The following is a 26,083-nucleotide window of genomic DNA, read 5'->3' as shown; positions in this document are numbered from 1 at the left end:
TAGTATAGACACTGAAATTTTCAAAATGCTTTTTCAGGCCCTTAGCAATTTTCTGAAATGGGATTTTGCTATTGATCCTACTAAGAAGTACCTCAGTATAGTGTCACTTTATATTTTAATTTCTTTTGAATTTAAACCTGCTAAATAATTAGTAGCAAATATGATAGCTTAATTTAATTGAAATACTGTGAGCAACTCCGAGTGCTAAGGAGGTAATTCAGGTCAACCATAGTAACTCTCTTCCTTATACTCAAAATTAAGTTAATAACTGTACTTCAAAAAAATATTACCCATTAAGTACTGATATATGTCTGTGCTCATTGGCATTGAGTCTTTTCCTAGCCCTCAAGCCCCAGCAAATAATTTAATAACTTTTATATTTTTAAAAACAATAGCTCAGTTCAAAATAAAAGTATTGCCTCTGCCTCACCTTAATTATTACTTTGCTATTTCTAAAATTGCAAGTGCAACAAACTTTTAAGTACCCAAAACCATCTTTAATGCATCATGTAATTAATGGAAAAAGTATTTATTATCCTTGTCAACACCTTCTTCTAAACTTTCCTTATATTTGCACAGCAACTGAGTTATCCTCTGGCAATTGCTTTCTCTCTCTCTCTTTCTCTCTCTCTCTCTCTCTCTCTCTCTCTCTCTCTCTCTCTCTCTCTCTCTCTCTCTCTCTCTCTCTCTCTCTCTCTCTCTGTTTTAAACTAAATAACCTTCATTACTTACCCTGATAGTATAATCCCTAAATTTGTCTTGTATTGCAGTTTTTTCTTTGCAGACTATAATTTCTGTTGTGTGTCTTATAAATTAAGGTAATTTTTAAAAAGCACCCTTTTTACCTTAAAACAAACAAACAAGTATACAAGAGAAGGAGAACTTTGTTTTTTTAATGAACTTAATTCTACTCCCTTTTTAAAAAATAACCTTCCCCTCCAAAAAGCAAATGCTACAAAATAAAAATACTCATAAACATCCATAGTACTAGTAATTCTATGAATTACGAAGATCTTAAAATCTAAGTCAATTATAAGTATGATTACTTATAACAAGCCCCAGACAGAGGCCTGTTGGACTTTGCTAAATTACCTCCCAGTGTACCCTGGTTTCCTGATTTCCTCATTGCTGCGAATCCCTTGGTAGACTGGTTAAAAGAAGCTTCTGGTTCCTTAGCTCTCGGGCTTGAGATAGTCTGCATTTTTAACCAGCTGCCAGGTACTGCTTGTGCTGTTTGACCTTTACAGTTATAAAGGGTATAAACTATAATATTCTGGTCCGTTGACATAAATGAGATATGAATCAACATAAACTTTTCCTGAATATAAATGGATGACTATTTTATAAGACAGGAAATGAAATTACTCTCCTAGAATTAATCAGTCACAAACTGTATTGGCATGCAGAATATCTTTTATTTTACTTGAGCTATGGCAAAAAGAGGGCCTGTTTTGTAAGGATCTAAAAATAATTTTTAAATTTAAATTGTGCAACAACTTACAAATGTGCTCGTTATCACATGCAGAAAAGTTCCTAAACTAAGAAAACCATTAGGCATATTTTAAAAGGAAAACTGAAATTTACAGCTCATAGAAAAAGGAACAATCCAAATTATGTCTTTCTTGCATATACAGTGCAATTCCATATTTAAACAAACTCCCATTCTGACATTAGTTGGTGTTAAACTGTCAAGTCAAGAACTGGGAAGTGTCTGCGCTTTCATCCTACTTGCAAGCTAACAAGTTAGCCTCCTCCAGTTTCAGAGACACTGGGAGAAAAATGTAAGTCCTCTGGTAAGACACAAAAGGCAGTTTATGACTTATAGCAATAGCAGTAGCCAGAGTGACATTTCTGTTTGCATCCCAACCCCAGTTCCCACAGCGGGACAAGAGGAGGGTCAGTAGGTCATCATCATGGGCAGTAGGTGTGCTTTCGGCAAGAAATACCAAGAGGAGGAAACCCCTGATCTTATAAAGGGGCCACTGGCCACAGGCCCAATACTCCCCACCAGAGAGAGACATATCTTAGTTATTCTACAATGTAAATCTCTTCTGGGGAAGGAGACATCTCTGTCTTCCCTATCCTAGAATGTACATAAATCTGAGCAAATTGGCTGTTAATGTTTAGACTGAAGAAATATGACAGATTCATGAAGCACTGTCTCCCAACAGTTGGTAGAAAAGTGTTGGAAGATGATAATAATAATAACAACCACAATGACCCTAATAATGATTGCAACATATAAACACTTTACATGTATAATTTCATTTGGTGCTCAACAACATTTTGGCAAGTTAAAGATGATCGTGTCCACTTCCAAGAGGAAGAAACAGATTTATAAACCTTACTTAACTCGTGCAACGTCATATAACTAGGTGTTTCAAAGTTTGTGCACTATCCCTATGCAATTCAATGAGTAAATCTAGGAAGCAGGATTACTTAAGAGTGGGAAGTAGATCTCTTAACCAGAGGTGAGCCTTACTAATGTTGTCACCATTCCATCATGATCACCCCCCCCCCTTCCCCAGGCTCCTACATGGCAATGGTTCCTCATTCCTCATTTTGCACTGGGATTTAGAGACCATCACTCCTAGAACTGTTGTCTACTGACTGCAGTCTAAGGCAAAGGGTACAGATTACTTGGGGAAAAACAAAAAAACAAACAAAAAAAACTTCTCTCTTACAACTAATAACAAAGATATTATAAGGAATTATATTTTGATTATTTGTATCTGGTGAGTAATCAAAGACAGCCTTTTATAATGACCATGGATTAGAAAAGCTTTCCAGAAGAAAATTGACTCAAAGATCCTTAATGTAATCATAACATATGCAGCTACTTCCTAAGTAAGGAGATAAGTGATTTTATTGAAGCACATGACTACCTTCCTCAGTTATTAACTTTTCACATATTGTCCATAATCAGCACACATTTTCCTTTCATCATCCACTGATTTGCAACTTTACTCAAAAAAAAAGTCAAACTCCCTCACTTTCATACACAAAGTCCACTCATTGTGTCAACATTTGAAATTCTGTATGCAAATCAGAACATGCTGTGATTGAATTGCTGCTCTTATCATCTACTACTTACTCCTATCAAAGCATATAACTGGATTAGTGGGAAAACAGCTCCATTATGCTTGCAGTTAAGCTCTCCCTAACAGCAGGCTTCCTTTCCGCAACAGAAAATGAACTCTAGAGATAACACAAACACTAAGAAATGGCGCAGCTTTCATTCTGACATCTTATATATGATTTAAGCGTAAAAATGACTTTTTTAAACAAAAGAAAGAAACTTAGAAATATAAACCTAAAACTTGAGAGGATGCTTGATTTTTCTGTCTGGTGGTTCTAGGCAACTTTGGAAAGGTGTTCATACAGATTTGTGTCATAACTCGTTGGATGACTGACATGATATCAGGTGTGAGGATGAAGAGAAACGCATGGGGGCTTTGTGGAAAAATTACTGTCAAAGTTAATTATAGAATCACTACCAGGTTTCCTAAATGCCTTATTACTACGCCTCTTTGAAGTTACTAAAGCTCAAAGTTATGTTGTTTCTTTCCTAGACTTTCAGTTTAAGAGAGAAAGTAGAAAAAAAAAGAATACATACATGCAAGTGTGCATACACATGTGCACACAAACCAAGACTTTATATATTTTGAAATTCCTTAGAATTCGCATATCATTATATTTTTAAGTTTGTATTTAATGAGAATAAATATGTTAAAGATAAAAATACAATTTTACTCTTCTCTTACCCAAATATTGCATAAGAATTAATCTTCTTTAAATGTATCAATTTCAGACCTTTTATACTCCTAAATAAAGCACGGTGGCTAATAAAACTGAAGAATTCGTTTTAAATTATGAAGTTAATGTAGTTGATATTAAGTATATTGCAAGTGTAAAAAGGTATATGTGAAGTTTGATAAAGAACAAAATATGTGAGAAAGGAAGTAAATATATAAAAAGAAAACATACTGCTTAAGCAAAATGTATAATCCAGATAGAGTGTTGAAGTGTTTATTTGCAATTATAAGAGTTATCCAATTCATATGTGCTTTTCAAGCAAAAATACAGCAAATTTCCTAAAAGTCCTCTACCAAACATAAATAACTTTCTTCTTTAATAATAAATTTAGATTACAAAAAAAAAAGCATTTCTCTTTGGGTTTATAACTTAATCATATTTTATCTGAGTTTCTAGGAATTCTAATATTTTGAAATCTTATTTAAATGTATCAGATTTCACAATGAAGCTAGTAAACTTATTTTATATTTTTATTCAGATTTTAGCCACAGGACTTTGTGGTTAAATCTAGTCTCAGAAACGAAGATGGCTGTGTTCAAATTCTGTCTTCTCCCTTAGAGAAGTTACTAGAAGGCTCTCGTTTCTTTATCTGTAAAATTAAGTATAGTGGTATTATCTGTCTTACACGATTGTTGTGAAGCCTAGATGACTTACCATAAAAAAATACATAGAACAGTTCCTGCCACATGAGCAATTTAAAAAAAAAATAATTCTAATAATTCCCTATGACTTATGATTAAATTAAAAATGAATACACAAATAAGGTAAACAATGAACACATATCTATTTTGGATCATATTCGCATTGATTTTCTGAAGGGCAAACCTATTGTCTAGAATAGTATGAGTACTTAAAATAATTTAGTGACTTTTCAATCATGAAAATATACTAATGATTATTCTGAAATAATATAATTAAAAAATGTACAGTTAGTAAAAAAATTCCAAATATAGTTGACAAAAATATTTATCACCTACGGTAAATAAAAAATGTAAAAAACAAAACAAAACAAACAAACAAAAAGACTAAAGTAAATGAAAGTAACTATCCTAAAGAAATCAATATACTAGGAGCTGAGACCAGCAATAAATTCCTCCAAAAGAGTAAGAAATCACTGACTTCGTCTTACAAATATTTGTCTGACAATTTACATGAGTTATGCATCTTTCAATATCACTCTTCTTCTCCACTTTTGAATATGTAACTGAGATACTTTCATAATTTTTAACTTGAGGTTTTGAGATACATTACTTTCAGATCAAACGCACTCCCAGTTCTTTCTATAAGCAACATATTTTATTTGCCCATTTGCTTTTAGCTCACATATTCAAGCTACACCAAGTGAGGACACCCAAGTAAATATTTACAAAGAGCTATATCAATGTACCAATAAAGTTTGTATTCACCTGGTTCCCAGAAACCACAAGGAAATATCCTGCAATCGTTTTTCTTAAGTTAGTTAACAATTTCCTTTAAAAATATACACATTTAACAACCATACTATTTTTAGGGAAACAATGGTCTTTAAAACTTGTCAGTCATTAAGAATCCCAATGTCAAGTCCATAAATTCTTTATTTTAATTAAGAAAAAATCATTAGTTGCTGGCTAAAATTCATTCAAAGCCATTTCTACTGTTTAATGAGAAATTATTTTAAACGATATTTATTAATAGCATTGTTCAGATTCTAACTGAGGCAAGTACTGTTGGTGCTCCATCCATATTTCCATGCATGCCAGCCCAAATTTAATTGCATGGAATTTCTGGGACCTCTCTGCCTGTGCAGATGATAGCCTGGAAACATCAGGGGATTATCCATTGGGAACAATCATTAACTTTAAATACTCCAGCACATTTTCTCCTTGGAAAGGATTACTCTAATTCATGTAATCTACACTCGTTCTCAGAATTGCTCAGAGAATTAAGTTCCACTCACTCAGAGTGGTAACTAGTTTAACAATCCATCATTTATTAGTTATCTTCTCATTTTTCATTTTATTTCTCATGTATCTCTAAGTCTAGAAGTACTTTCCAAATAAACCATTTGTACTTGAATCCTTTACTCAGGGACTATTTCAGGAAAAACCCAATCTAAGTTGCTACTAACAGGGGTCTTAGGAAGCAGAACCTCAGTATGGGATTCTATAATTAAATCATATGCCAGTCACGTGGTAACAAAGACTCCACTAGTATCTGGCTGTATGTCAGTAAAAACTGGAGTAAAAAAAAAAAAAAAACTGTTCTGAGGCTGTAGCATCACAATTGTCAAGATTTCCATCTGTGGTGATCGGAACACAATATAGACAGGAGAGGAGACACTGAGCATTTCAGGACTATAGTAATCACAAGGGCTAGACATTGGTTGGTTGTTGTTGAATTCATTGAAGGAAATGACAACCTAAGGTTAACAAAGTATCAACTGAGGGCAAAGTGTGAAAACTAGAAGACTTCTATGGCAGCTAATAAAGAGATTCTCATCTCCTGTTGTGAGAAAATCAGTCTGTTCTAGAAATAGGCACAACATTTGCTTTTGAGAGTCACATACTCGTAATTATAAAGGAGGCTGCATTCACAGCCTTGGCAAGCTTCTGCACTGATAGGCAAATAATAGGATCCTAAGAAAAGAATGCAGACATCTTGGTGGATGCAACTGAGAACAATGAACTTCCATATTCCCCTATACTCTCTGGATAGGCAGAGGTAATCTTTTCCTCTTTGAGGGTAGTAGGTCTCCATTCCTAGAGAACATAAAGAATGACACTTGCTCTCCTTAAGATCTGATTCCATCTTCCCTCATGGCTCTAAGCAACAAATATGTCAGGCCTCAACATGACCCAACTGGAAAAGTAGCCTCTGCTCCAAGAATACAAAAAGAGAATGGATATTCAACAAAAGAGATTCACGATCTACCTAATATAGACCAGCAGATACTGGGAGAACATGCTGGGGGATGGATGTTGAAAGATCTTGAGGCAAAATATACTTGGTCATCAACCTGGTGTAGAGGAACAAGTAACCTGAGAAAAGAAAACACATGGACTATTACACAATGACAAATTGGTTGGTTCACCAATGCTTTTGAAGGAGCAAGATTGAAAGACCTTCCCCAAACAGAGAGTTCTGGAGAAGAAGCATGAGTTCAGACCTATAAGAGCAGGACTAAAATGTGCAATTCTCTTTGTCTCACATCAATGACCACTAGAGAGCATTCATCACAGAGGAGGAATTGAACAATTGGGTGGATAACATGACTTGTCCATTGGAGGTCATTCGGCCTTTGTATGTGGCAACTGCAATGCTAGCAAAATGGGATCATGAATTAAGCAGCCTGGTAGCAGACAGAAAGAGGACATATATGGACCTAAAAGCACAGGGTCTTTCTCACGAAGTGTGATAGAGCTACTGCCACTTGTGAAAGGCCAACCCATTGGAAACTGTCTAATGCTGACTCTTTGATATAGTATCACCTTTCAAAAAGACAACAAGTAACTTAATGTCAAATAGATTATATTCAAGTTGACCCCTCTGGAGGCGAGGTTGGATAACTTTTCTTTTTCTTGTTATTGATACCTATTCCAGTTATGAGTTCCCTTTTCCTGTGCACAGCGCCTCATTCCTTAGAGTTCATCGTACTGCCTGATTTATCCTATGGAGTATCTTTATGGAATCCTGAATAACATCCCTCAAACCATGCAACCTATTTTATGGTAAAGGAAGTCCAATAATGAACAAATGATCACGGGATTCACTGGGTCTACCACATACTACATCATTAGACATTGCCAGCGTGATAAATCATTAAGACTATCTCTTGTATTTGCAACTAAGGTTCCAGCTTGGCAATTACAGTCTTTGAGTTGGCATATTGTGTTTCAAGAGGCAATATGCACTTTGAACCATTGTACTATGTCCATTGATATGCTGGTACCAACTTGTGTCTGCTCATAAAAAACAATGGTCACATTTCCAGGAATTTTTAAAGCTAATTGACCTCATATAGGTAGCTTGAAATTGGCCATGGTAGGAGGACTTATATTATGAAAATTAGTAAATGCTTAAATGTTACAAATCAGGTTTTCCCTCCCCACACTGGCTCTGCCCTAAAAAGGAAGAATGCATGAGTGTGGGAACCAAGGGAAGTAGGAATAACTCTCAACATAACTCAAAGTGATCCACTGGGAAATGTGTATTTCCTGTCCCTGCAACTTTACTTTGCCAAAATAAATGTTCTGCTTTCCAAGAACGTGTGTGTGGGTGTGGGGTGAGGTGGTGCTCTTACCAGGGTCACAGCAAGAATTTCACTAAACCTAAATTTATAACTACTATCTGGATATTTTTGGCTTCTCATGCCAGCAGACCAACATGCGAGGGGAAAAAAAAGAAATCTACTAGCAGGGTTCCAGATAACAAGGAGATTATCATGAGGTTGCTGCTGTATAATGTAGGAAGGGAGAACTATGCATAGAACTCAGGGCATGCATTCAAGCACATCCATGCTTGGTGATTACTGTGAATGTACAACTGCAGGGACCACTGTTTGAATGGACATAGAAATAATGGATGTATAGGCCTCTGGAATAAAAGTTTGGGTCATCTCACCAAGCAAGCCATCAGCAAGAGTTGGCTGAGGGTGTAGGAAAATGAGAAAGGGCTTGAGAGAAAAGATGAATATAAATTATGGACTTGGTTCTAACTCTAGCATCTCACATTCCTCATGTACTATGTTTTTATTTTGTTTGTTTGTTTTGTAATTGTAACCAGTTGCCATCTTTAAAGATCAGTGACAAGATATAGTGGATGCTGGTCAGGTTTCTAACTACTATCACCTGCAACTTTTTGATTCCATTCTTCCTTTGTGGCCAGCATCTGTTTTGCTCACAGGTGGGGAAGGCTGGTACTTCAAACCTCAGTTTCTTTGGCCTGTAGGCAGAATAACTCTGAAGTTTATATTCTATACAGTTTCTAGGATTTCTCAGTAGGATTAAGTTCCTTTAAATTGAATCAAGATCCTTTAGTTGGCATCCTTCCTCTCTTTCCCACTACTTTAACTGAAAGTGTTTCCTGGGATCATGTCCCAAATAAACTACTTACACATGAATCCATGACTAAGGATCAAGAAGAAGACAGATTAAGAAATTAACCATGTTAATATCTGCTGGTTTTATGTAAATCCCATTAGATATGCCAAATCTGTATGGAATATAATATTTTTCACAATTTTCTCTTGTTATGCCAAAAATCATATTTTGCTAGCAACCATTCCAAACCCTTTGTAACACTATGTTTATGTACAAATGAAATTAAATTACTGTCTTTTCTGATCATTTTGTTTGAGAGATAAAGCATTACGTTTTATTGAATAAGTGGTGAGATAACACACAGGATCATAGTATGAGACTGAAATGAATCAGAGATCTTATGTATGTCAAGTTTTACTAAATAATACCAAAGAATATGGACAAGCTAAGGCTCGCTAAAGGTTCAGATGAAGCATAAAAAGATCTGGACATGGAGGACGGGTCCCCAGGTGTTATGGGCTGAATTGTGTCCCCCTGAAATTCACACCTTGAAATCCCAACCCCAGAACCTGAGAATGTAACAGTATTTGAAGATGAGGTCTACAAATAGGTGATTAAGTTAAACTAAGGTAGTTAGTGAGGGATATAATCCAGTAAGACTGGTGTCCTCATAAGAAGAGGAAGAGACACCGGGGGGTACATGCACAGAGGGATGACCATGGGAAGAGGCAGCAAGAGGGCGGCCATCTGCAAGCCAAGGAAAGAAGCCTCAGGAGAAACTGACCCTGCCAGCACCTTGACCTTGACCTTTCAGTCTACAGAACTGTAAAATAATTAATATCTATAGCAGCCTATGATGTTCTGTTATGGCAGCCCTAGAAAACTAATAGAACAAATCATTCCTTACTGTGTTAGAGACCCCCCTCTAGTCAAGATGGAAAGAGGTCTCTAGAATAGGTTTGCAGGGTTCCTTGTAAAGTGGAAGTATTTAAATACTGAAATATCTCCAGCTTATTACCCAGGTTGTTATACGACCTATGAACATTTTTCAGGGAGTCTTACTTCATCAGTCCTGGGTTCTATTTATTATAGTTACCCTTAGCTAGAGATATCTCACTAAAAGTATTTTAGAAATAAATCGTCTTCCTCTTAGTAAATATCACTAACCTAGCTATCTGGAGGTCTGGTTGACAAGGACTTATACCTGGTTCTCCTGCCTATTTTTTCCCCCGGGGGTGCCCTCCTAGTGAAGGGAGAAAATTGATTGCAGGCCACCTGCTTTAGCATCTTCTTCCTAAGTGGTTTCAGAGACGGGTGCATTCTCACATGTTCAATATAAAATGACTTCACTAAAAATTCCTCTTCCCTCACCATCCTTTCTATGAACATATCCACTTCAACTGTGCAATAAGATCCATGAGATTTTTGCCTAAATTCTATGAATTAAAATCAGACATGGCAAGATTCATTTTGTCCTATTTCATTTGTTTTAGAATTCAATGCTCCCTAGCTAGTCGTAGGAAGGTCTAAGGTGGTTCTGAGGAAATAAAACTTTAAAAGAAGCACATTTGAATATTTACTGGTTCTCCTGTTAATTAAAAATAAAAACAATTTTAAAAACATAATGTACTGTGGATAAGTGTCACGTGTGAAAACGAACATTATAATGAACAGACAATTGCTATATAATGAGACTGCCAAGTCGCGACTAATTGGGAGTAACAATGATATCAACGAGTATAGGGGTTCATGATACCTGTTTAAACTTTTCTGAATGAAGGAGAACATGTGTAATGTTTTTCCTTCATATTTATTACCTCAGTCTCTTCACTCATGGGTAAAGCCTTAGACATTCAAAGAAGACCTTGTCGTGGAAATATAGGAGAATTAGTAACAAGATAGGAAGAGCCGGTGAAATAGTCTTGAATAGATCAGAGCTATGTCAGCCTATGTATGATAAAACACTATGGAGTATTTAAAGTCATAAGGAAATAGAAATTACTGATTTAATTTACCAAAAATGCAGTCATTTTGTACTTACTGAAGCTACATTCACGAAATCGTCATCTGAGAGGGTTTCCAACATTTCAGAGACTGATGTTCGAATCAGTTTCAGTGTCAAGCCACTTACACTTCCACTCCTATTAAAAAAAGGGGGGGGGGGGGTCCATGCATGTTAATGGTCATACATTTAATCAAAATCAGACACTCTATGGAAAGGCAACTTATGCATTGGCTCTAGATGGCTCTAGATCATTTATATAATGTTCAAATTATTCTGTCTTTAAAAAAATCAATACTAGAAAAAGTATGTGTGTGTGTGTGTGTGTGTGTGTGTGTGTGTGTGTGTATATATATATATATTTTTAACTTTTATTTATTTAAGTGTGTTTTTCCAGGACCCATCCACTCCAAGTCTAGTAGTTATTTCAATCTAGTTGTGGATGGCACAGCTCACAGTGGCTATGTGGGGATTGAACCAGCAACTTTGTTGTTAAGAACACCGCACTCTAACCAACAGAGCTAACCGGCCGCCCTGGAAAAAGTCATATTTTTAAGAGTCGCAATAAATTAAAGAAATCTTGTCTTTCTTTCCTACCAGCACCAGAATATTTCCACCAACAATGATAAAAATGACACATCAAGTGACAATTTTAATAAAATATGGATACTCATGTCATGTTCATTGATTCACGAAACATATACTGAATACCAGCTTGGTTAGCCACGTTATAAATGAGGGCTTATAACCTCTTTAGGTTAACAGATAGTCATTGCCTTAAAAAAAACAACATTGTTTGACTTGATTAAATCAGTAATTATGAAGCAGCATACAATTATGATAATAAACAGATTTTTTCATGGACAAAACTCCTTATTTTGTATCCTGAAGTAGACTCTGGGGTTTAGTCTTCCTTTTTCTTTTTTTTTTTTGGTCTCTACACATTCTATGATCCTCAGTGACTTCATTGATTTGTGGGGCTCATGTTTAGACAACTCGATATCTATACTTCCTGACTTTTTCCCAGTTTTACACTTCACTGCTTGTTAAACTACAGACTCAATGTCCAAAACGACAAATTACTTCCAAACATATTTTTTATTTCCCATTTATGTTCTTGGTAGCAACCAGGCTAGATCCCAGTCATCCAATTTCCTCCTCCCTGTTAACCTTTCTACCCCTCCAGACAATCTCCCTATTCATTCTACTTTACAGTGTTCCCAAGATGGTGGCCTCCTCTCCATCCTCTCTCCATTCCGGCTCAGGTCTTTGTTACCTAAAGATCTAGAGCTATGGTAACAGCCACCAAGTCCTGCTCTTAGTCACCTCTCCTTCCCATGCAAACAGGTGAAAATTCTGGAAACACACCTTGATCCAATACTGTTAGTACTGAAGTTACCTACTAAATAGCCAATGATCTCAAGAGCCCTGCATTCAAAAGCTTTCAGATTCTTCTCTCTCTCCTTCCTTCACCTCCTCAATATCGTTTCCCCAGGTGTTCTCGCCTATGCCACTTTGCTTCTGTCGATTCTTCCACCGGAAATTCCACTCTGTTTTCTCTCTCCTCCCAGGCCTGCTCTGTTAAATCTTTGCTATAATAATTCAATTCTAAGTTTATTTTCTTAATGAAGTCTTTCCTGACACTTTAAATCAAAGTGCTATCTTTCTTCCATGTGCTGTGTCATATCTTATGTCTATTACCCTTTACAATTATTTTAGTTATCGGTGAATATGGTTTAGTTTCACTAATACATTTGAATTATCTCTGAGCTCAGGGATCACATCTTAGTGTTCTTTGAATCTATATCATTACATTGTATATGTGATGATGAGACCCTCAACACATTTATGTTGAAATAATTTTTAAAAATATTAACTTCATATACATTTTCAATTTTGGTATATGCATGTGAGTCCCAAAGATTTTAATATGAGAAATTATTTCTGGAAATTATCCTATAGGATTACATTACTGTTTAGATTTACACTTAAGAAGAATATCAAGGATTACTGTATGATATAAACTCCACAATAATTTAATTAAAACCAGACGTAGCTTAAATGCATTTTAACAAATGAAATGAGCATTAACGTTTAAGTTATATTGGTCAAATTCATTTATCTTCCCTTTGTCAGGCTATGTTATAAGGTTTTGAACTTGTTTACTTCAGGTCAAAATGAGAAAATGTTCAAATGTTGATATTAGCCTGTGATACGGATTTAGTTGCCTACAAAACACTGGATTCTGTTTCTTTGAGTGTGGCATAGAATATATGATATACTTTTTTCTCTCAGGAAAAATAATCTAAGCATTTTATACTTGATGATTTTAATTCCTTGGTATTACTCTTAAAAACTAAATGCTCTATACTCTACAATTACATCTTCCACTTTACTAAAAGATCACACACACATACACACCCGTTAATATGAAGCAATGTAAAGCATAAAATGACTAATAAAAAAAAACTCTTGGAATTCTTTCTTGTATATCAGCATTTACCTTGAAAAAGTCCCAGTATTGACATTTAAGACACTTAATATTTATCCATTTTGTGGTCAAACTCTTAAATGTTATTTCAATCATGAATGACTAAGTGCTAACTAAATGATTCAATTTTCTTTCTTTCTTTCTTTCTTTCTTTCTTTCTTTCTCTCTCTCTCTCTCTCTCTCTCTCTCTCTCTCTCTCTCTCTCTCTTTCTTTCTTTCTTTCTTTCTTTCTTTTTGGTTGCAGGAACTGCTTAGTTTTAGCAACCATGTACTTTAATATTGTTTTCAATTTAAAGACAAAAATTGAAAGCAAAAAAATAATTTTTCAAAAAATTCAGACTTTAGAACCATGCCATAATTTTTAATTCCAATACAGATTCTGCTCATTTTCACTAAGATACTTTTTGTTTGTTTTGTTACTGTCTTAATATGGCCTCTTTGCATACAGAAGTCATCATAATTATTCTTCATCTTTTTTTTTCCCCAACCTATCAATCATTTCTCAGTCCCCACACATTACTGTTATCTATGAATCCTCCCTGTATTCTTTGTATATAAATAAATACATAATATTTAACTACTCACACATCAACCAGAATAAGCATGTCTTTAGGAGATGCAGCTCCTTGGATGTACCTGAAACAAATACCAAATAAATATTTTCCTCTTTATAAATATCAAACATTGATATTTTTAACCTGATAGTCACTGATCTCTGAGAGAAGGTGTTTTCCAAGCAAACCTACTTCCATTCTATCTCTGTCAACAATGCTTTCATTCATACTATGTGATATCAATTGTAAAAAGCTATATTTAAGACAATGGTCAAGATGTCAGAGGCATAATATTTAAATTATGTTTTTCAGCTATTTATAACAAATGATAAAGAGATGTGCTTTAATACTAAGAGCAAAAGAAATTAACTTCTGGAAGGCCATTTTCCTGAAAGATACAAAAATATCCTAAACTTCAATTGGTTGACCACAGGTTTTGAAACTCATTCTAAGGAATAGTAATAACAAATAATAATGAGATTACGTCATATTTCTGAATGCAAAAAACAAACACAAAAACATGTAATTGGTCTAGGAACATGAAAAAGCAACATCAATAGAAGATAAATATAAAGAGACAATAAAATAATTTTAAAAAATAATATATGATGTTATTACCAAGAGTTTTAAGTGGTCCTTTTCAAACATTATAATTCCTAAAAATCAGCTGGAGAGTCAGTTTAAATGCTGATTCCCAAATTCAACCCAGCCCTACAGATTTAGCATCTTTGCATTTTAAAGAGACTCTAGGAGAGTTTTATTCATATAATTCAGGAACTATAGAGAGAAAACTTAATTGGAGGTGAATGATATCAAAGCTCATGTTGTCTGAACAGAGTGATGGGGTACAGGGGCCTACTTGTCCAACAGGAAGGGCTGTCCCTGAACTCAAATTTCTACTTATCTCTGAGGTCTCTTTGCCCATCATTCTAAATCTAAATTTCAGAAGCCTGCCAGATAACTTGTCCATTAGTTTTCAGACAACATCCAGCACAGTTAATACCTATCTACTCAGGACTATGTTTTCATGACACAGTCTATAACTTGCACTCAACTTTGTTTCTCTGTAGTAAAGGGGAAGGGTTGATGGAATATTCCAATGGAAGGTAAATCTAGTTTATGTCTAGCACCTTGAGAAATGATCCTGGCATGCTTCTCAAAGGGAGGATGGGAGGACAGGGTATGGTCTGTCTCTTCTATTTGGCATCTAGTTTCTAAGTTCACCCCAAAACAACTGGTCCCTGAACCCAAATCATATGATGCCATATCTTTCCTTCATAGCTACCACACTTAGAGAAATATTAACAAGAATAATACATGGATTAATAGCACCTTGTGTTATTATACATGGTTGGTGTTCATGTAAATGGCTACTGCGACATTTAACTGGGTATTTTAAAATCCTTAAATACATTTATTTGAACAAACTATTATGCATCTTAGAACTTGTCTGAACCCTAGCAAAACGTTAGAAATAATCTAAATGTATGATAATAGGTGATTTCTTAAATAAGTTACCACAGAGTCATTCTTTTAACATGATGTTAAGTGTGTCTCTTATGAATAGGTACTCGAAGGTATTGAGATGAAAAAAGTAGGTTACAAAGCAATACACTGCACATAATGTGAACTCATTTGAAAAAAGATACATTTATATATTGAATCTACTTTTTAAAAACTCAAATAAAATGCATGAGTTTAACAGTGAAATTATGAGTTATTGGTATTTTTCTGAGTTTATGTTATGAAAATGAGTTGCTTTAGAAGTGAGGAACAAATAATACTCCTTTTAGGGAAAATAAACCTAAGCTATATGACTATAACTAGGGCCAGCTTACATCTTGGGGCCAATTCTCATTAGTTCAGTGTCAAAGGCAAACTACCCCCTATTCTGACTAGAAGTTGTATTAGAGCTCTACTCAAAGCAAACTGGGGGGCGGGGCAGGGGGGTGATGGGAGGTGTCTTTCAATAGAAATCCCCACCAGCTAAAAGTGTTTTGGAGATGAAATCGAATATAAAACTTAAAGCAGTCCATTTGAAATGAATTTGCTATATAATTTCAACAACATTATTGTTCCCACTTGAACTCATCGTCTTCATTGACCTTTAACTGTATATATTTATTAAAATGTTTTTAAAATACCGGAGCTCTTTAAATAGTTAGAAAATATTCATCCTAATAATGGAACGATTCCCTCCAGCTTTTTAACAAAACATGTAACCTTTATCTCTTTCATCTTTCCATGACTACCTAAAATTCTTACCATGGTCTTCTGCGTACATCATAAAGGTCAATCTTGTTTGGAGTTCTGCTGTTATCAACCCATGGAGAAGCTTTAGAAAAAAGACAGAGAGAGAAATTAAATAAAAAATTAGAGAAGTTACATCAAAATATTATATATGATCTATAAAAATATTTAAAATAAATCAAAAACACCATTGACACAGTCCACTTACCCACAACAATGTTAAAATGAGAGTTACTATTTTCATGCCCTGACCCTTTTCTTTTTTTAAATGGAAGACAATATAGCAGTACAAAAGAAAGTCAACGTAAGTCAATTTCCTTTTTTATATTATTTCAGAAATAACTTGTAGACACAGGGATTTTGTATGACTTACATATTTTACCAGGGGTCCAGAGCTTATACATTTTCGTTCTTCTCTACTAACAAAAAAAAAATTACCTTAAAAGAAAATGGATTTGCCACTCATGGAAGTTATGCTTTCAATTATTAAATTCATATATTTTCATTCAATGAAATACTATTTTGGTCAATAAAAAGGTTGTTGTTTTTCTTGGAGATATTATACCATAGCATAATTTTTAACCTTATTATTCACATATGTGATAATGACCAGTCCATTTGAAATGATAATTAAAAGGTTAAAGTATAATTAAAATAACTCCACACACACACACAAAAAACTGTTTCTGTTAAATATATTTGAATGATCTGAAGTAATTCAAGAATCTTTTGTTAGTTTCAGAGCCTTCACCATTTTTCAGCAATCAGAAAAAAACGTCTTTGTCTAACGGCATTAATCATTAAATGAAATTAATTTATGCTTATTCTAATTGAATCTATACTTACTTTAAAATGCTTTATAAAGCTTCACACACACACATACACCTACCTTAGATCCAATGGAAAACAATAAATACTGATGAATTGGATGATAATTTTGAGCCAAATAAGTCCTCTTCTTGAACATGTTTAGACATATGACTCTTGGGAAAATTCCTAATAATAGTTAATATGACTTATACTCTTCAATCTATTTTGCCCTTTTCTTTATTGAGAAACTATGGAAATTATGGAAAACTTCACTGAGAATCAGGTTTATTAACCAACTAAGATAATTTGGCCAATTAGAATATGTCAAAAATTATGTACTACTGAGGCTCTTCTTGACTGTAAAATTTCTTTCTTGTTAGTGACTATATTACAAAATGATTTATTCATTTTAAATGTCTAATTGTGTTTACGTGAAACAGTTAAGTTTAAATATAACTCTCCCCCAACAACTAGGTGCTGACAGTTGCAACAACCAGTCAATGCAACAAAAATGGTAAATTTACTTTAATCTTCCAATTTGCATTTGCAGAAACTTACAGCCAGTGAAATAAATATATTTTTTTTTCTTTTTGTGCTAGCACTGGAATTAAGCAACAAGCATTCTTATTGACATAGCAGGAGACTTGTAACTACTACTGAATAATATTTGACTTCCCAAGTTAGGGTCTTAGTAATAACTAAAATTTTAAGTAAATTATATCCTACTCTCAGTACAATGTTGTGCTGGTTATATATTTATTGACTCTCAGTAACAAATCCACCCTTTTATCTTGCTGTGAAATGAAAATTGATCTGGGCCCTTTAACAATGTTTCTTTTACCAACAAGCACAATTTTAGGCTTTGTCAACAAATCATGAAAGAAAGGCACTGACTGAGAAAAGGGTTTTTGCTCCCTGTTTCTGGTTTGTTTGCTCAATAACTCTTCCTGTTTTCCATGTTCAAAATATCGTGTTTTGTCTCTCTTGATTGGACTCAAACTGATACAAATGTGTGCGTGAGATGAGAGAAGTGAGATTAGTCAATACATTAGTGGCTACCATGATTTGAAAGTGGTCAGATAATGAATTTGATAAATTATTTAATAAAACGAGAATGTGAAAGTCACATTTAAATTAGATTTTTTAATTTCTTGCAGATCGAATTCATCTAGGATTTTTGCTTGCACTATAATTGCTAACTGGAATTGACTGTGATAAGCATTACTATGCCCCATAAAATTTATATCTTTCTTTAAAGATGGAAAAAAGAGTTATAATTTACAGTTTAAGCCAGACCAGTAAATTTTAATTTAATTTGTAATCTTAAATGGTTTATATTTAAAACATATTAATAATCTCTTAGAAGTCTTCTGAAATATCTATTAGGAAATACCCTTGATTGTACTTAAGATATTTATATTATTGTAAAATTAAACAATGTACTTTCTTTTTTGATATAACTAATTAATTTATTGTAAGCATCCCATGGTGGCATTTAAATGGCACATTATTTATATAGGCTCAGAATTGTGAAAGGTCAAATAGTAAAAAGGAAAATAACCATACACTGCAATTCCCTGAAATGATCAGTTTCATAATGATGCATAATGAAAACTATATGTTTTGAGAGGAAATTGGGGCTTCCAAAATCCCTGAAAAAAGGGAAATGTTGCTTAGGTTAGATGTTCCTTTTGCTCTCCAATAAGATTTTGGGATGATAGGAGAAAGGAGTAAAATGACAGCCCACAATGTGGGCATCTCATTTCCGAATGCCAACGTTAAGGGTGATAATAATCATTTATGAGACTGTTTCCCCAATCAAAATCGAATTGTGGGTCTATCTGACTGAATCTACTGAGTTACAATTCTACTTCACATGATATTTAAGGTGTTCTTTGTCAGTTATTGAACCACTGATTTAAAAAGGTATTTCCCCGTACTTTAAGTCAGACTATTGAAATATGTGTTAGAGAAATATTCTTGAGAAAGTATGCAGATTATAAAGCATGTAACATGGTCTAAAAATAACAGGAGATCAGTTTTTCATTTCAGCTTCTAGGAAACAATACAGCACATAATGAATGATGCACTGAGGGCTGATTCTCTTGGTAGAAACATCATTTCAAAGGAAAGCTAATTTCATTACCAATGAACAAGTTCGAATGCATTTTCTTATTCTAAAGATTTTACATTTTTATTCACATGAAAATAAAATAAAAGTGAATTTCACGTAGTTAAAAACCACCTTTAACAGATAACCCTGGTCCTAGTGCCTGGATCTAAGTGGTGTCACATAGATCATTATTGTAGGTTTTCCCAGTCATCGCCTATGGAGTATTAGTCATCAGTCTGAATTACAAGCCAAGATAATGAATGTGGGTATTTTTAACGAATAAATTCAATAAATGTGTATTACATAGCTCACAAAACTTTGAAGAATCGGCGTGATGCTGCCCAACTACTACTATCCTAGGATGGATCCTTCCCAGTCCCTAATTCACATCCTGGCTCCTACATCAAGGTCCGGGATGAATCTCATTAACAGAGTGGGGGCTGTAGAATCTAGAAAAGCAAATAACCAGCTTCTTCAGATTTTGACTTAGGGGACAGTCTTTCTTTCCCAGTAAAATGTGTAATCTGGGAAATCCCCTAAATACAGAAAGACAGTTCTGTATTAGTTATGGTAACGCAAAGTAAGTAGAACAATATCCAATTTTCTGTTTTTTAGGATAGCAAAGTTACTTTCTCACTCATATAAGAGCCTGAGGGAGACATTATTAGCCACAGAGGCATAGATTCTGTTCTGAGCAGGAATTCAGAGACCTATAGCTGGTGGGGCTTTTGCCTTTTTCAACACTTGGTTTCCAAGGTCACCCAGGGCACTAATATTCAGTGGCTAGAGGCCAGGAGGCAGGGTGGAGAAGGCACACCAACTAATAATAATTGCAGGCTTGAAGTGACACATATTTTCACTCATACCCTACTGGTGCAATGTAGATGCAAAGGAGGCCTGCGAAAGTCCCCGGCTAGGCAGCCATTATAAAAGCAAAACCTCACAATGGGCTGGGAGGACAGAACTCTGGTGGGCAACAAGCAGCCTCTGCTGCAGGTACAGATGAACAACTAGAAAATGAGTCATGTCCATGCCTTTAGAACATCAATTTTTCTGTTTTCAGCAGTGTCTTCAAGTAAGCCACCTTTACAATGAGAGAGAGAGAAGAATGGGCTAAATTCAGAACCCGGTAAAAATATAAAAATGTTGGACTTAAGAATGATTTCTAGATTAAATCTCAGGACTAGGATTGCTTGCACAAGAAATGCACTGGAGAAAAATAATGAGAAGCTGACAGTTGTTGATGATGTTTTCATTATGAAAGAAACGACAGGCCTAGTCTGCAGAAATCTTGTAATTGTTGGAAACCCTAAAGCATTTTGGGGCCATACATCTGTACCCAACACAGCATATTATGAAAGCTATTTAGCCCAAGTACACACTCCAGATGTGCCAGAAAGGGTTCTAGGCAAGAGAGGTACCACCGTAGAACACTACCAGGAGCAGTAAGATGGACTAACCAAGAGACATGCTTTATGCAAAGACGAGGTCTTTGTATTTCTTGCCTGACAGATTGTGATAAATACCATGGACCAGCGATTGCTCTGTAATTCCCACTCTCTTTTATTAATTGGCAGTTTTCATTGGGATCATTCAGAAGACACCACCTTGCATAGTAGTTATTTGGGCAATGCTGGGAATAGTACAGAGAAAGTAACCAGTATCGTCTGCTGTGTTGTAAGCTATACTAGGAGAAGTCATATCCACATGCACAGAATTGCATGTGACCCAGAGATCCTGGACTGAGCTGGGTGCACTAACTTATTGGGACTTTGAGTTATCACCTATGAGAAAGAGGTGAATGTGTTCTCTGTGGGAAGAAGCGTGTGCAGAGATAATTGTACTGCCAGTGGCAGACTTTGATAGGGCTTCAAATACACATTTTCTTCTTCCTTCAAGTAACAGTACCCCTCAAATTTTAATTGACTGCCTAATAGAGACTATACTTGTCTGTCTCTCTTGTCACGGTGAGGTCATATGATGAAATTCTAGCCATTGGAGCAGAAGTGATATATGTACAACTTTTGGGTTATGCTGTTTGCCTTCTACTAATTTTTCCCCTTTTCTTTTGTTCTTAACTGTGAATGTGGTACTGTTGATCCAGTTTTGATCATACAGATAAAAACAACAACCTAAGGAATGGCAAATAGAACCTAATTGCTGGAAACCTCATCGGCCAGAGTTACCCTAACCAATTGATTTATCTATTACCCCAAATAAATATATAATCTCTGTTATGTTGGTCATTGTTTAAGTCATTGAATCAATATCCTGATATAGGTCAGAACTTCTCCCAGTTACACAAATCTGGGTCAGGTTTTAAAGCTTGGAGAATGTATGGGAGGCAAACTTTTCACAAAGTGTTTGAAGTCAGTTTCACTATCTTTCCCTGCATCCCTATATCTTCTTAGAATATTATTTTGGCCATGGGAAACTACTTATTGCTATATAATATTTATATACCGTGTTTCCCCAAAAATAAGACCTAGCAGGACCATCAGCTGTAATGTGTCTTTTAGAGCAAAAATTAATATAAGACCCGGTCTTATTTTCAGGGAAATATGGTATAAGACCCGGTTTTATTTTCGGAGAAACACACTAAGATTAAATTATTAATGCACATACTTCAAACTAGAGTTGGCACATAATAATCATTCCACATGTGGATATTTTAAAACAGCATCACTGAGTCACTAAAACTACTTATTATAGATTACAGATTTCTTAAAATAATAGATTATTATACAATATGCTTAAATTTTAATCATTTAAAAGCATATTCCTATGACTAGTGCTGAGGACATCATACCATTTCCCCATCCTAGTCCATCCCCATGATGTAGGCTGGTGTTACACAGTCAATAAAAATGCCTGGGAATCTAAGAACTGACTTCACATGGTTACTTCAGAAATCCCATGGAGAATACCAGCATAGGTAAGGGGTGGAGGATAGGAAAGGTGTACAGCCGGACACCTAGATAAGTATAACTGTTTCCTGGCACTTTCTATTTGCTCCCCCTGCCTTTGTTCATTTTATTTAGAAACTGAGTTCTCTGAAGTTCTACTCTGATACTTGTTGTCAGCTCTAGTACCTAGGATCTTATCTTATCCAGCTTAATTTAACAAACGCCTATCATTCACTGTATGCAAGGCACTGCATTACATACTGTGAAACATACATATATACAAGTAGCCATCTCCACCTGCAGGTGCTTATAGTGCATTGTTTTTTAAGAGGAAAACATATAACATACATTCAGAAAGAATATACGATTTGATAGCCGTTGTTATAAATTAAAAACAAACTTCTCTGAGAGGATAAAGAAAGACCGCTTTTGTGAAAGCCTTCATATTGAAAGTGGTGCTTGTATTCTATTTTGATTGATGGATAGGAATCACATGACCAGAGATGGGGTTCTAGGAACAAAGTATATAAATATGAAAAGAAAAGGAACGTTGCAGAAAATAAAATGAAATTAAAATAAAGGGGTGGGGGATATAGGTGTACACTGTGAAGATTGAACTGTGTAGTAAAAGATAAAAGTGGAGGCGTAAGTTGGGTTAGAGTCTTTGCATGATCTGAATGCCAGAGTAAGGGAGCCAGATGTCAGTAAGAGAACAATGTCGGATTGGATAATTTTACTAGAGAAGTGACCATCTAAGTTGTGCTCCAGATCACTTTGTAATAAATTTCTTAGATTATTTTTGCAATGCATTTTAATGTGTTTATATATATATATATATATATATATATATATATATATATATATATACACACACACACACATATACACATATACACATATATACATAAATACATATATACATATATATGTATTTTTTTTTCTGTCTCATCCTCCTGTGGGCTCCTCAGGTGCAAAATGATCTTACTGGAATTAGAATTCTTAGGATGTCTCAGTTACTTCAGAAATAGTAGTTTTGCCTTGTTCTTCCCTCCTTGCAGGTCAGACTTGACTTAATTAATCAAATGATATTTGAATTTTCATTTTGTTTCTGAACAGTGAGACACAATGTTCAGATGATATCATTGTATTGGCTTGAGAGTACCTTTGATATCTCAACTACAATATGTCCAGAATGCTTCTTTACTTTATAGATAAACAAATGGCAGAAATGCACATACAGATACACAATATTCTGGCCAGAATAAATCACCATAGTGATGATAATAAAATAACTTATTACGAAGTGATTTGCTGCTAATTCTGCAGATGCTAGATAATCCTCGTAATATATCTGGTTAACATAAAGGGTTATTTGTCTGCCAGCAGGAGTAGCAGATAACAAGGACAAGATGTGTGGTTAAGTGGAATATCAATAAAGTAAACAGTACACAAAGACTTAACCATTTAGTTGGCTAATATGCAGTTATTATCTGTAGCTCAGAAATAAGATGCAACACAGAAGTTCTATGAAATAAAAGATGAGAATGAGTCACTGATAAATAATTTCAGATATATGTTACATAGAGAAAATGTAAACTCAGAGAGAACAAGTTTCCTATTTTTGTAAGCAAATAAATCCAATTACATGATAATAATGATATATTTATAAAAACAAAACAAAAAAATATGATTCTACAGGAACAAGTTTCTGGATTTTGTAAATCAATAAATCTTCTTACATATGGTGATAATAACATATTTCTTTAAATTTTTATATTTGAGAGAAGTGCTTAAAAAGCTTTTTAATTTTTTACAAAAATGTTTTGAATTTTTCTTGAAATTCTTATATCTTAAAATATACAGCATTTAAAATGAATTACATTAGCAAAGATGGTTCTAGTATCTAAAAATGGACAGCACAAGGTATAGAAATTTATAAATATATGCAGTAGAAAGGAACAGGGAAGACATCTTTTAGAAGTTAAAAAGAACTAAAGTTTTTTAACAATACTTATTCACATATTTTATATATAGTGTTATCCCCTGTCAAATTATAAACCACTCCCATTTTCATATTAGCATCCTATTTAAATACTGTCATCTGTCAGCAATAAATCACTTAATCAATTAAAGCATGACCAGATATGTATTAATTGTAAAGTGAAAAACTATTACAATCCTTACATGTGAAAAAAAGACAGATTCAAAAAGGGCAACAAAAATAAGGCTACAGAATCACCTCTATAAATCAGAATTATTTGAGAACTTCAAAATAGTATAGTATTTTGTGCTTATATAAGAGGTGCCCCCCCCCAAACAACATAACTGATGAATACATATAGCAATGCAATATCATTCAGAATCTAAATCCTATTCTTAGCTGTCAATAGAGCTATTCTGTACTCTCCTGTCAACACCTCAGATTTTATTGTTGTGAATCAAACTCATCATATTACTCCAAAAATATAAATATTTCTGATTTTTTTTCAGTAAACATTCTCATATCTACTCAAGCTAAAAATTATAGTCATCATAACTTATACCTATGTTTGTTACTAAATTCATCCAGTTTTATATCTTTTTTTATTGAAATACAATTTGGATATAACATTGTAAAAGTTTAAGGAATGCAACATGTTGGTTTGATACACTTATATGAGGGTTAAGTGAAATAAATCAGACAGGAAACAATATTGTATGATATCACTTATATTGGGGGTGCCAAAAAGATTTAGACAAGTGGACACTTTGGTCAACATTGCTTAAGCAGTAGTTCACTGTAGTCAGAAGTGTCTGGATGCTGATGGTAACCACTTTGAGCACCTCTTGTCATTGCAGAAGTCAAATGTGACTTGTATTCATCTTTCGTTATCGGTATATACTGAGTATTACAATTTTAGTACAGTTTTTCTTTCTTAAAATGTGTATACATTTTTTGGCACCCTCTGTATATGGAATCTAAAAGAGCCTAACTGATAGAAACAGAGAGTGGAATGGTGGTTGCCAAGGGATCGTGGGTGGGAGAAATAGGGAGTCGTCAAAGGGTATAAATTTCCAGTATGAAGATAAATAAGTTCCGGGGATCTAATGTACAGTACAGTTCTTATAGTTAATAATACGGTATTATATACTTGGAAGTTACTAACAGAGTAGATCTTAAATATTTTCACCACAAAAAAGAATGGTAATTATGTGAGGTGATACAGGTGTTAGCTAATACTACAGTTGTAATCATTTCGCCACATGTAAGTACATCAATTCATTTTTTATAAGGTTTCTAATATCCTCATGTTTTTTTTTATATTCAAGGAATCGTTTTTTTTAATTCCTATTTGGTCCCTTGTTCAGGTCTTTCAAATTCCAAATCTGACCATTATAACAGTATGTTTTTGGCCAAGGCTCTCAAGTGTTTCTCCTTAAAAACTGGCCATAGAATTTCATTGCCTAGAATGTTTGTGGTATATTCCAGACAAACTATTCTGACATTCAAGCCCACATAATCTGCCACTAATAAGCTTTTTGATTCAATATAACTCTTCTTCTGTAACAAACTATTATATTAGCTGGTTTACTAGGCTCCAAAAATATTTGTTCATTTCCTTTTTTTTTCTTCTTCTTCAAAGTTGCACCTTTTCCCCTTCTAAAAAGGTGCGGCCTTTTCTTCATCATTGACTTCATTTTCAATTCATAGTTCATAAACCTTACCCATAACTCTCGTCTGTAATTACCTTATCTTTTTCAAAACTCCTATAAGCAAATCAATTGCTACAATCTGTCTAACTTATTTGGTTTTCATCATTTAATGACTTGTACTGTAATCTAAATCTCAAAATACATCAAATTTGACTCCCTAATTAGATTGAAATGTCCTGCAGAGCAGAAATAACTTGTTATTTTAATACACAGACTTGCACTGAGTAACCAAGGCAGAGACATTCTCTGTCCCCAGGATCTTTTCTCTCCTTCTTACTTAATACATCTCCTGCTTTTTAATTGTGTTCAAGGCCTTCTCTCAAAGGTGACTTTGACCATGAGTTCACTAAATTCTGGGCAATATTACATAAGAAGAAAGGTTTCACGTGACTTCCAAGAAGTGTCCTTAAAAAGCAGGGGAATACAGTTC

General features: G+C 34.4%; 1 protein-coding gene across 7 annotated transcripts in view; it reads right to left on the bottom strand.

Moving 5' to 3' along the window:
• The window catches only part of CACNA2D1 (calcium voltage-gated channel auxiliary subunit alpha2delta 1), a 462,827-nt gene that overhangs the window by 100,142 nt on the left and 336,602 nt on the right, over window positions 1-26,083 (bottom strand). For all 7 annotated transcript variants that reach the window (XM_019746896.3, XM_019746894.3, XM_019746897.3 and 4 more), the window contains exons 8-10: window positions 16,147-16,216; window positions 13,913-13,963; window positions 10,876-10,975 (exon numbers count right to left, since the gene is read on the bottom strand). In XM_019746896.3, the coding sequence (XP_019602455.1) occupies window positions 10,876-10,975; window positions 13,913-13,963; window positions 16,147-16,216 (221 nt within the window). The remainder of the gene's footprint in view (window positions 1-10,875; window positions 10,976-13,912; window positions 13,964-16,146; window positions 16,217-26,083) is intronic.

Source organism: Rhinolophus sinicus, chromosome 4, assembly GCF_057876585.1.
Source record: "Rhinolophus sinicus isolate RSI-liver-muscle chromosome 4, RSI-T2T, whole genome shotgun sequence".
NCBI classification, from domain to species: domain Eukaryota; kingdom Metazoa; phylum Chordata; class Mammalia; order Chiroptera; family Rhinolophidae; genus Rhinolophus; species Rhinolophus sinicus.
Note: the sequence above shows the minus strand (reverse complement) of the source record. Positions and strands in the feature narration are given on the sequence as shown.